Source organism: Salvelinus sp. IW2-2015, unplaced genomic scaffold, assembly GCF_002910315.2.
Source record: "Salvelinus sp. IW2-2015 unplaced genomic scaffold, ASM291031v2 Un_scaffold2453, whole genome shotgun sequence".
In the NCBI taxonomy this organism is placed as follows: domain Eukaryota; kingdom Metazoa; phylum Chordata; class Actinopteri; order Salmoniformes; family Salmonidae; genus Salvelinus; species Salvelinus sp. IW2-2015.
This window is the reverse complement of record NW_019943773.1, coordinates 85,679-97,752: the sequence shown is the minus strand read 5'-3', so window position 1 is coordinate 97,752 and position 12,074 is coordinate 85,679. Positions and strand designations below refer to the sequence as shown.

Below are 12,074 nucleotides of genomic sequence, written 5' to 3'. Positions count from 1 at the left end.
TAAATTGTAGCCCCTTTACTTCCTGTTTCTTGAAAGAGTTCCAGCCTTTACTGTCCCCTCCTTGAAAGAAGTTTTAGCCTTTACTGTCCTGTTTCTTGAAAGAGTTCCACCTTTACTGTCCCGCTCTTGAAAGAGTTCTAGCTTTACTGTCCTGTTTCTTGAAAGAGTTATGCCTTACTGTCCTTCTCCTTGAAAGAGTTCTAGTCTTTACTGTCCGTTTCTTGAAAGAGTTCTAGCCTTTACTGTCCTGTTTCTTGAAAGAGTTATGGCCTTTACTGTCCTTCCCTTGAAAGATTCTATCTTTACTGTCCTGTTTCTGAAAGATTCTACCTTTACTTCTTTTCTTGAAAGAGTTCAGCCTTTACTGTCCTTCTCCTTGAAAGAGTTTTAGCTTTTACTGTCCTGTTTCTTGAAAGAGTTCCAGCCTTTACTGTCCTTGCTCCTTGAAAGGATTTTTAGCTTTACTGTCCTGTTTCTTGAAGAGTTCTAGCCTTTACTGTCCTTCTCCTTGAAAGAGTTCTAGTCTTTACTGTCCTGTTTCTTGAAAGAGTTCCAGCCTTTACTGTCCTGTTTCTTGAAAGAGTTCTAGCCTTTACTGTCCCGCTCCTTGAAAGAGTTCTAGCCTTTACTGTCCTGCTCCTTGAAAGAATTGTAGCCTTTACTGTCCTGTTTCTTGAAAGAGTTGTAGCCTTTACTGTCCCGCTCCTTGAAAGAGTTCTAGCCTTTACTGTCCCGCTCCTTGAAAGAGTTCTAGCCTTTACTGTCCTGCTCCTTGTGTGCTAGCGAAACAGTCCTGTAGCTTAGCGTCCGCTTCATTGGACCACTTCTGTGTCGAGCGTGTCACTGGTACTTCCTGTTTCAGTTTTGTGCTTGTAAGCAGGAATCAGGAGGATAGAGTTATGGTCAGATTTGCCAAATGGAAGGTCCTCCCAAGTTGCACTGTGGTCTAAGCCACTGCATCGCAGTGCTAGCTGTGCCACTAGAGATCTTGGTTCGAGTCCAGGCTCTGTCGCAGCCGGCCACGTCCGGGAGACCAATGAGGCGGCGCACAATTGGCCCAGCGTCGTCCGGGTTAGGAGAGGGTTAAATAGTGACTCCAGTGGCGGGCTGGGCGCAGTGCACGCTGACACGGTCGCCAGGTATACGGGGTTTCCTCCGACACATTGGTGCGGCTGGCTTCTGGGCATTATGTCAAGAAGTAGTGCGGCTTGGCTGAGTTGAGTTTCGGAGGACGCGCGGCGCTTGACCTTTGCCTCTCCCGAGTCCGTATGGGAGTTGCAGCGATGGGACGAGACTTTAACTACCAATTGGATACCACGAAAAAGGGGTAAAGAATGTTTTATAATAAAAACAAAAATAAGATTTGCCAAATGGAGGGCGAGTGAGAGCTTTGTATGCATCTCTGTGTGTGGAGTAAAGGTCATCTAGTGTTTTTTTTCACCTTTAGTTGCACAGGTAAACATACTGGTAAAAATGAGGTCAGACAGATTTACATTTACATTTAAGTCATTTTAGAGACGCTCTTATCCAGAGCGACTTACAAATTGGAAAGTTCATACATATTCATCCTGGTCCCCCCGTGGGGAATGAACCCACAACCCTGGCGTTGCAAGCGCCATGCTCTACCAACTGAGCCACACGGGACAGTAATGCAGTTTCCCTGCATTAAAGTCCACGGCCACTAGGGCGGCGCCTCTGAATTAACTTTTTCTTGTTTACTTCTGGCCAGAAACAGCTCGTTGAGTGTGGTGTTAGTGCCAGCATCATTTTGTGGTGGTAAATAGAAGGCTATGAAGAATATAGATACAAACTCTCTTGGTTGGTAGTGTGGTCTACAGCTCTTCGACCCCTGGAACGGCGTCTCCTCCTCATACGAATTATGGGGATTTGGGCCTGGTCTGGGAGGAAAGGGAAAGGGAAAGGGGGATACCTAGTCAGTTGTACAACTGAATGCCTTCAACTGAACTGTGACTTCCGCATTTAACCCAACCCCTCTGAATCAGAGAGGTGMAGGGGGGCTGCCTTAATCGACATCCACGTCTTCGGCACCTGGGGAACAGTGGGTGAACTGCCTTGCTCAGGGGCAGAACTACAGATTTTTACCTTGCCAGCTCGAGGATTCGATCTAGCAACCTTTCGGTTACTCGTCCAATGTTCTAAGAGCAGTATATACTTCGGGTCAGACTCATTAAAGGAAAAATACATAGAATTGCTGTTCTGATTGATCACAAGGGCTTCCGAGTGGCGCAGCTCAGTGCTAGAGGCGTCACTACAGACCCTGGTTCGATCCCGGGCTGTATCCCAACCGGCCGTGATCGGGAGTCCCATAGGGCTGCGCAAAATTGGTCTAGCGTCGTCCGGGTTAGCAGAGGGTTTGGCCGGGGTAGGCCGTCATTGTAAAGTAAGAATTTGTTCTTAACTGACTTGCCTGGTTAAATAAATAAAATAAAATATGGAGAGTGGTACTCAGTGATGTGTCGTGTCGGATTTTCCCCAAACATAATGCTTTGTATTCAGGACATAAAGTACATTTCTTTGCCACATTTTTTGCAGTTTTTCTTTAGTCAATTAGGTTAGTATTGTGGAGTAACTAGATGTTGTTGATCCATCCTCAGTTTTCTCCTATCACAGCCATTAAACTCTGTAACTGTTTTAAAGTCACCATTGGCCTCATGGTTGGCCTCAATCCCTGAGCTGTTTCCTTCCTCTCCTGCAACTGAGTTAGGCCTGTATCTTTGTAGTGACTGGGTGCATTGATACACCATACAAAGCGTAATTAATAACTTCACCAGGCTCAAAGGCATATTCAATGTCTGCTTTTTAAAAAATCTACCAGTAGGTGGCCTTCTTTGCGAGGCATTGGAAAACCTCCCTGGTCTTTGTGGTTGAATCTGTGTTTGAAATTTACTGCTTGACTGAGGGACCATACAGATAATTGTGTGTGTGGAGTACAGAGATGAGATAGTCATTCAAAAATCATCTTCATTATTATTGCACACAGAGTGAGTCCATGGGACTTATTATTTGACTTGTTAAGCAAATGTTTACTCCTGAACTTATTTAGGCTTGCCATAACAAAAGGGGTTAAATACTTATTGACTCAAGACATTTCAGCCTTTTATTTATATTAATTTGTAGATATAATTCCACTTGATGGGGTAGCGTGTGAAGGCCAGTGGGTGTGAATAGTTCCTGAAGGCACTGTAGCTACCTAACCAAGTACAGCCATCTGGGATAGGGACCAGTATGTTCAGCAACAGGAAGTTGGTAGAAACATTTTTATTTGAAACTGTAGAAACGTGTACCTACTGTCTCCAGCGTCTGATGTTCTCACTCCTTCTCCAGGTGTGTCACGCTGAGCTGCACCTGGCCACCTGTTTCCAGCCTGTTAACGGACGTATCCAACTGCAGGTTCTCGCTGCCCAGAACCTCCCAGCTCCACTAAGCCAGGGTAGGGGTCTACATAGTCTGTTATAACCTCCCTGCTCCACTCAGCCAGGGTAGAGGTCTACATAGTCTGTTATATATCTGTTATAACCTCCCTGTTCCACTCAGCTGGGGTAGGGGTCTACATAGTCTGTTATTAACTCCCTGCTCCACTCAGCCAGCAGGTAGGGGTCTACATTAGTCTGTTTATATATCTGTTATAACCTCCCTGTTCCACTCAGCAGTGGTAGGGGTCTACATAGCTGTTATTATCTGTATAACCTCCCGTTCCACTCAGCCAGGGTAGGGGTCTACATAGTTCTGTTTATATATCTGTTAATAACCTCCCTGCTATCACTCAGCCAGGGTAGGGGTCTACATAGTCTGTTATATATCTGTTATAACTCCTGTTCCACTCAGCCAGGGTAGGGGTCTACATAGTCTTGTTATATATCTGTTATAACTCCCTGTCTCAGCTCAGCCATGGGTAGGGGTTACATAGTCTGTATATATCTGTTATACACTCCCTGTTCCACTCAGCCAGGGTAGGGGTCTACATAGTCTGTTTATATCTGTTATAACCTCCCTGCTCTCACTCAGCCGGTAGGGGTCTACATAGTCTGTTATATTACTGTTATAACCTCCTGTTCCACTCAGCTAGGGTAGGGGTCTCATAGTCGTTTTATATCTGTTATAAACCTCCCTGTTCACTCGCCAGTCTAGGGTAGGGGTCTACATAGTCTGTTATAATCTGTTATAACTCCTGTTCCACTCATGCAGGGTAGGGGTCACATAGTCTGTTATATATCTGTTATAACCTCCCTGTTCCACTTCAGCCAGGGTGGGGTCCTACATAGTGCTGTTATATATCTGTTATACCTCCCTGTTCCACTCAGCCAGGTAGGGGTCTACATAGTCTGTTATACTATCTGTTATAACCTCCCTGCTCCACTCAGCCAGGGTAGGGGTCTACATAGTCTGTTATATATCTGTTATAACCTCCCTGTTCCACTCAGCCAGGGTAGGGGTCTACATAGTCTGTTATATATCTGTTATAACCTCCCTGTTCACTCAGCCAGGGTAGGGGTCTACATAGTCTGTTTATATATCTGTTATAACCTCCCTGTTCCACTCAGCCAGGGTAGGGGTCTACATAGTCTGTTATATATCTGTTATACCTCCCTGTTCCACTCAGCCAGGGTAGGGGTCTACATAGTCTGTTTTATATATCTGTTATACCTCCCTGTTCCATCAGCCAGGGTAGGGGTCTAAAGTCTGTTATATATCTGTATAACCTCCCTGTTCCACTCAGCCAGGGTAGGGGTCTAACATAGTCTGTTATATATCTGTTATAACCTCCCTGTTCCACTCAGCCAGGGTAGGGGTCTACATAGTCTGTTATATATCTGTTATAACCTCCCTGTTCCACTCAGCCAGGGTAGGGTGCTACATGTCTGTTATATAATCTGTTATAACCTCCCTGTTCCACTCAGCCAGGGTAGGGGTCTACATAGTCTGTTATAACTCCCTGTTTCCACTCAGCCATGGTAGGGGTCTACATAGTCTGTTATAACCTCAGCTCCACTCAGCCAGGGTAGGGTCTAATAGTCTGTTATAACCTCCCTGTTCCACTCAGCAGGGTAGGGGTCTACATAGTCTGTTATATATCTGTTATAACCTCCCTGTTCCACTCAGCCAGGGTAGGGGTCTACATAGTCTGTTATATACCTGTTATAACCTCCCAGCTCACTCAGCCAGGGTAGGGGTCTACTAGTCGGTTATATATCTGTTATAACCTCCCAGTCCCATCAGCCATGGTAGGGGTCTACATAGTCTGTTATATATCTGTTATAACCTCCTGCTCCACTCAGCTAGGGTAGGGGTCTACATAGTCTGATCCCAACATGTATTATATGTACTAATAGGAAGAAGTACACTATATGACCAAAAAGTATGGGTTGAGGTCAGGGCTCTGTGCAGGCCTGTAACTTCTTCTACACCGATATCGTCAAACCAGTTCTGTATGGACCTCGCTTTGTGCACCGGGGCATTGTCATGCTGAAACAGGAAAGGACCAGTCCCAGAACATTATTCCTCCTACACCAAATGACATTTAGCATTATGTATTGGGGCAGGTAGCGTTCTCCTGGCATCCGCCAAACCCAGATTCCCCGTCGGACTGCCAGATGGTGAAGTGTGATTCATCACTCCAGAGAAAGTGTTTCCACTGCTCCAGAGTCCAATGGCGGCGGAGCTTTACCCATCCAGCCGACGCTGAACATTGCCCTATGTGTGGATCTAGGCTTGTGTGCGGCCGCTCGGCCATGGAAACCCATTTCATGAAGCTCCCGACGAACAGTTATTGAGCTGACGTTGCTTCCAGAGGCAGTTTGGAACTCGGTAGTGAGTGTTGCAACCGAGGTCTACGCCCTAAGTGTTTCAGCATTCGGTGGTCCCGTTCTGTGAGCTTGTGTGGCCTACCACTTCGCGGCTGAGCCATTATTGCTCCTAGAAATTTGACAAACTGACTTGTTGGAAAGCCGTGTTGTAAGTCACTGAGCTCTTCAGTATGGGCCAGTCTACTACCAATGTTTGTCTATGGAGATTGGGTGGCTGTGTGCTCGATTTTATACACCTGCCAGTAACATGTGTGGCTGAAACGGGCCAAATCCACTCATTGAAGGAGTGTCCACATACTTTTGTATATACAGTGTATGTCATTCTTTGTAACAGAGAAAATGTGTTTTAATTTTACATTTAAGTCATTTAGCAGACGCTCTTATCCAGAGCGACTTACAAATTGGAAAGTTCATACATATTCATCCTGGTCCCCCCGTGGGGAATGAACCCACAACCCTGGCGTTGCAAGCGCCATGCTCTACCAACTGAGCCACACGGGACCATCCTGTTTTAATGAACAGGATGTGGATATTTAACCGTTTCGAAAATTGGTTAAGGTTAGGTTTAGGGTGAGTTAGAGAGCTTCAACCTGGAAACATTTTAAAATCTGCCAGCTGTATACACACAGTCTACTAAGTAACCATTTCCCCTTGTGCTTCCCTTGTCCATCAACCAGCGTTCTTTGTGAAGATAGAGATGCACCTGCCGGGCAGGGTGGTGATGAAGAAGAAGACTCACGCCCTGAAGGCCTCCGGAGGTCAGCTGACCTGGACTGAGTCTTTCTACTTCCCCTTATCTCTGGACCAGGACTTCCTGCTGTCAGTCAAATTCTACAGCCGCAGTCATGTCAGACGGAAACGCTACCTAGGACAGGTGAGACGAAGGCCTAGTTGCTCTATTCAATCCAAATAGCGGAAGTTCAGCTTTACAGCACGATTGAAATTTAAAGGCAATATTCCAACTTTAGCAGAGACTGTATTCATGGTAAACGCTGCAATCTGAAATGACCTTTACGTTTCTATCGCGGAATCTGTAACGCTTCAGCTTTCCAGATGAAATAGAGCCCCTAGATTTAATCAGATCAAGCATTAACCGGCGATAGCCGACACCTGCATAGCTGATCGTTGTCTGTATGTAGCCTCGCTACTTTTATAGCCTCGCTACTGTATATAGCCTGTCTTTTTACTGTTGTTTTATTTCTTTACTTACCTATTGTTCACCTAATACCTTTTTTTGCACTATTGGTTAGAGCCTGTAAGTAAGCATTTCACTGTAAGGTCTACACCTGTTGTATTCCGCGCACGTGACAAATAAACTTTGATTAGATGTTTTGGCGGTGTCGGAGATATCGGTGAGCAGTTGCTCTTGTGATCATTGTCATGAAGCCACACCCTTCTCACTTGAGCTAGAAGTTTAGAACGAGAAAGTGTAGGCTATATAGAAGTAATGACATTCAAATTGAAAAAATCATTAAAACAAAAATAATTTATGAATATTTCATCATTTCTATCAGCCTAATCAAGGTGTGGATTACAAGGCTACATATGGATTTCTCTCAATGCGACTTCGTGCAGCCAATTGCAAATGTCTGCTTAAGGTGTAACGCCAGGAGCCGTTGTGGATTTGACACGTACTTCCATCTGTTACGTTCCCAACAAGACAAACTCAAAATGTTGCTCACAACACAGGGAACTAACTAACAAAACACTTTGACAACCAAAACAGGAAGAGGTACTGAAAGGCACCCATGAGGGCCTCCACTGAAAGTGGACAAGCAACTAGGAAATGTGCCGACTAAATGTGGCTAGGGAAGGGAGAAGAAAATCCCACAACAAATAGAAACCACATTTAAAGGAAACAGAAAACCCCACACTAATTAAGGATAGTGAGTCAATAGAAACCTGATCTAAAGGAAACAGGGAAAAACACACATTATTTAAGTTTCAGAACTTAAATAACGAGAGCCAACAAAAGGTGTTACTCTCTCAAGAACTGACTGATGCACAGACCAGCAGGTCTTAAATACCAGCTGGGCTGACTGATGCAAAGGCCAGCAGGTCTTAAATACCAGCAGGGCTGACTGATGCAAAGACCAGCAGGTCTTAAATACCAGCTGGGCTGACTGATGCACAGACCAGCAGGTCTTAAATACCAGCTGGGCTGACTGATGCAAAGGCCAGCAGGTCCTAAATTGAGTTCTAAGATTAGGCCAGTTCCATAACTTTCATAACTGCTTCTACAGGTTCACCTTGGCTTCGACAGCCCGACCCAGGAAGCAGCGGAGCAGTGGAGGGACAGCATGTCTCACCCTGAGAAGGTGGTGGCTGTATGGCACAGACTCAACGGATTCTGACACACCTGTATAAATTCACACAGTGTCCCTAAAGGAGTTGACAGCCTCACCTGTACCGCCACCCAGTGGTGTAAAGTACTTAAGTAATAATACTTTAAAGTACCACATGAGACATTTTTTTGAAGGTATCTGTACTTTACTTTACTATTTATATGTTTGCCAACTTTTACTTTTACTTCACTAAAGAAAATAAGGACCTTGTATTATTTTGTAAATAAAGTATGTAGCTAACACATTTATGTTGCATAGACTTGTTTGTGTAGTGTCCTATGTTGTATGTTCAGTTGATATAATATAATATTTTAGATGACAGATATTTGGCGGCAGGTAGCCTAGTGCATTGGGCCAGTAACCGAAATGTTGCTAGTTCGAATCCCCGAGCTGACAAGGTAAAAAAAAATCTGTCGTTTTGCCCCCTGAACAAGGCAGTTAACCCCACTGTTCCCCAGTAGGCCGTCATTGTAAATAAGAATTTGTTCTTAACTGACTTACCTTGTTAAATAAAGGTTAAATAAAAAATGTATAAAGTTCTGTTGCATGAATTGCTAGGAGTAATTGTACCCCAGAGTGTTCTCATTGTTGGTCCTGATGAATCCCTGGTCTTCTGCATCTCTTGTTGCTCACGTGTTTAGTGTTTCCCACATATTTTAGGTCTCTATTCAGTCTGTAAGCTGAAGACTTAGAGCTCTATTCAGTCTGTAAAAGCTGAAGACTTAGGGCTCTATTCAGTTGCTGTAAAGCTGAAGACTTAGGCTCTATTCAGTCTGTAAAGCTGAAGACTTAGAGCTCTATTCAGTCTGTAAAGCTGAAGACTTAGGGCTCTATCAGTCTGGTAAAGCTGAAAGAAGACTTAGAGCTCTATTCAGTCTGTAAAGCTGAAGACTTAGAGCTCTATTCAGTCTGTAAAGCTGAAGACTTAGGGCTCTATTCAGTCTGTAAATCTGATGACCTCGAGGCCGGGGAGGGAGTATACGTGACATATTGTGCACTAAGACGTGTGTTTGTGTCCTTGTCGGTGCGTGCTTCGGCAGTCATCGTTTACGAAATAAATATTTGATCTAGGTTAATGTTTACTCAGCCTGCAGGCATTCCAGACACACCTTGGCCATAAGCTTTTCTTATTACTCAACAGCACCTTTCAGTCAACAACACCTTTCAGTCAACAGCCCCTTTCAGTCAACAGCACCTTTCAGTCAACAGCACCTTTCAGTCAACAGCCCCTTTCACTCAACACCATTCTGAGAGCAAAGGGTCTGGCTAACACAGAGGACATGAGAATCTGTGTCCCTAATTTACATGAGGTACTGCCTAGTTTGATCTTTAGGGGGTTGTAAAAGACTCTTAATACTTGCAGGGTTTGCTTTAGGGTGTCCAAACAGAGAACCAGTACACTGGTCACTGGTCCGGGTGCATGTCCTCTTCTAATTGGCTAACGTTTCAAGTGGGCCCGTCCAAAAGTTCAAAATCATCTGAACATTTTGTTTGTGAAAACGGATAGACATTTTGAAGGTTAAGTACACCGTCATCTCCGCTGTCCGACGTACGACTCCCCATTTCAGTAATTGTTGGAACTCACGGATGAAATCAACGTGCCGGTTTGGCCGCTCTTTTGGACGCTCTTAGATCGTCTGGAGTGTCTGGCAGGAAGTACTGTCAACACTTCTCTAATGGTTTTCAATGCAACAGGCTAGCTCAATCAAGCACAGATAAAGTATATGAAATGATTTCGATTAGTATTTAAACAGGTTTTCATGTTGGCAATCAGACACTCACTCCAACCTGTCGTCTATGTTCTCTTGTAAGAAGGAGCTCCTCATTCCATCACTATGGATACAATGATGGAATTGGACCTCACTGTTTCTGAAGTGGCCAGAGTCATCCTGAGATACCAGGATCCACGTTAATTATGTGTGTTCTGACTGTGGCTAGAGGGGGAACAGCTATATGCCTTGTGATTGGGTTTTGGCCGGAGGGAGAACAGCTATATGCCTTGTGATTGGGTTTTGGCCGCGAGGGGAGAACAAACTATATGACTTGTGATTGAGGTTTTGCTGAGGGGTAACCAGCTATTATGCCTTTGATTGGGGTTTTTGGCTTGAGGGAGAACAGCATATCCTTGTGTTGGGTTTTGGCTTGAGGGGAACAGCTATATGCCTGTGATTGGGTTTTGCGGAGGGAGACAGCTATATGCCTTGTGTGATTGGGTTTTGGCTTGAGGGGGAACAGCTATATGCCTTGTGATTGGTTTTGGCTTGAGGGAGAACAGCTATATGCCTTGTGATTGGGTTTTGCCGAGGGAGAACAGCATATATGCCTTGGATTGGGTTTTTGGCGAGGGAGAACAGCTATATGCCTTGGATTGGGTTTTGGCTTGAGGGAGAACAGCATATGCCTTGTGATTGGGTTTTGGCGGAGGGAGGAACAGCTATATGCCTTGTGATTGGGTTTTGGCTTGAGGGAGAAAGCTATATGCCTTGTGATTGGTTTTTGGCTTGGAGGGAGAACAGCTATATGCCTTGTGATTGGGTTTGGCCGTGAGGGGAGACAAGCTATATGCTTGTGATGGGTTTTGGCTTGAGGGGAGGGGGAACAGCTATATGCCTTGTGATTGGGTTTTGGCGAGGGAGAACAGCTATATGCCTTGTGATTGGGTTTTTGGCGGAGGGAGAACAGCTATATGCCTTGTGATTGGGTTTTGGCTGGAGGGAGAACAGCTATTATGCCTTGTGATTGGGTTTTGGCGCGAGGAGAACAGCTATATGCCTTGTGATTGGGTTTTGGCCGGAGGGAGAACAGCTATATGACTTGTGATTGGGTATTGGCCGGAGGGCGGAAAAGCTATAATGCCTTGTGATTGGGTTTTGGCTTGAGGAGAACAGCTATATGCCTATGTGATGGTTTGGCTAGAGGAAAAGCTATATGCCTTGTGTGGGTTTTGGCTTGAGGGAGAACAGCTATATGCCTTGTGATTGGTTTTGGCCAGAGGGAGACAGCTATATGCCTTGTGATTGGGTTTGGCTGGAGGAGAACAGCTATATGCCTTGTGATTGGGTTTTGGCGGAGGGAGAACAGCTATATGCCTTGTGATTGGGTTTTGGCCGGAGGGAGAACAGCTATATGCCTTGTGATTGGGTTTTGGCCGGAGGGAGAACAGCTATATGACTCGTTGATTGGGTTTGGCCGAGGGGGAAAGCTATATGCCTTGTGATTGGGTTTTGGCTTGAGGGAGAACAGCTATATGCCTTGTGATTGGTTGTGGCTAGAGGAGAACAGCTATATGCCTTGTGATTGGGTTTTGGCTTGAGGGAGAACAGCTATATGCTTGTGATGGTTGGGTTTGGCTGAGGGAGAACAAGCTATATGCCTTGTGATGGGTTTTGGCTTTAGGGAGAACAGCTATATGCCTTGTGATTGGTGTATTGGCCGGAGAGAACAAACTATATGCCTTGTGATTGGTGTTGGCCGAGGAGAAACAACTATATGCCTTGTGATTGGGTTTTGGCGAGGGGAACAGCTATATGCCTTGTGATTGGTTTTGGCGGAGGGAGAACAGCTATATGCCTTGTGTTGGGTTTTGGGCGAGGGAGAACAGCTATATGCCTTGGATTGGGTTTTGGCGAGGGGGAACAGCTATATGCCTTGTGATTGGGTTTTGGCTGAGGGGGAACAGCTATATGCCTTGTGATTGGGTTTTGGCGGAGGGAGAACAGCTATATGCCTTGTGATTGGGTTTTGGCCGGAGGGAGAACAGCTATATGCCTTGTGATTGGGTTTGGCCGGAGGGAGAAACAGCTATATGCCTTGTGATTGGTTTTGGCCGGAGGAGAACAGCTATATGCCTTGTGATTGGGTTTGGCCGGAGGGAGAACAAGCTATATGCCTTGTGATTGGGTTT

General features: G+C 45.2%; 1 protein-coding gene across 1 annotated transcript; it reads left to right on the top strand.

The window, feature by feature from the left end:
- Window positions 1-3,324: 3,324 nt before the first annotated feature.
- LOC112073990 (tandem C2 domains nuclear protein) lies at window positions 3,325-8,679 on the top strand. The gene is made up of 3 exons (XM_024141219.2): window positions 3,325-3,451; window positions 6,503-6,699; window positions 8,069-8,679. The coding sequence occupies exons 1-3, from the start codon at window positions 3,325-3,327 to the stop codon at window positions 8,177-8,179; spliced, it is 435 nt and encodes a 144-aa protein (XP_023996987.1). The 3' UTR covers window positions 8,180-8,679.
- The last annotated feature ends 3,395 nt before the right edge of the window (window positions 8,680-12,074 follow it).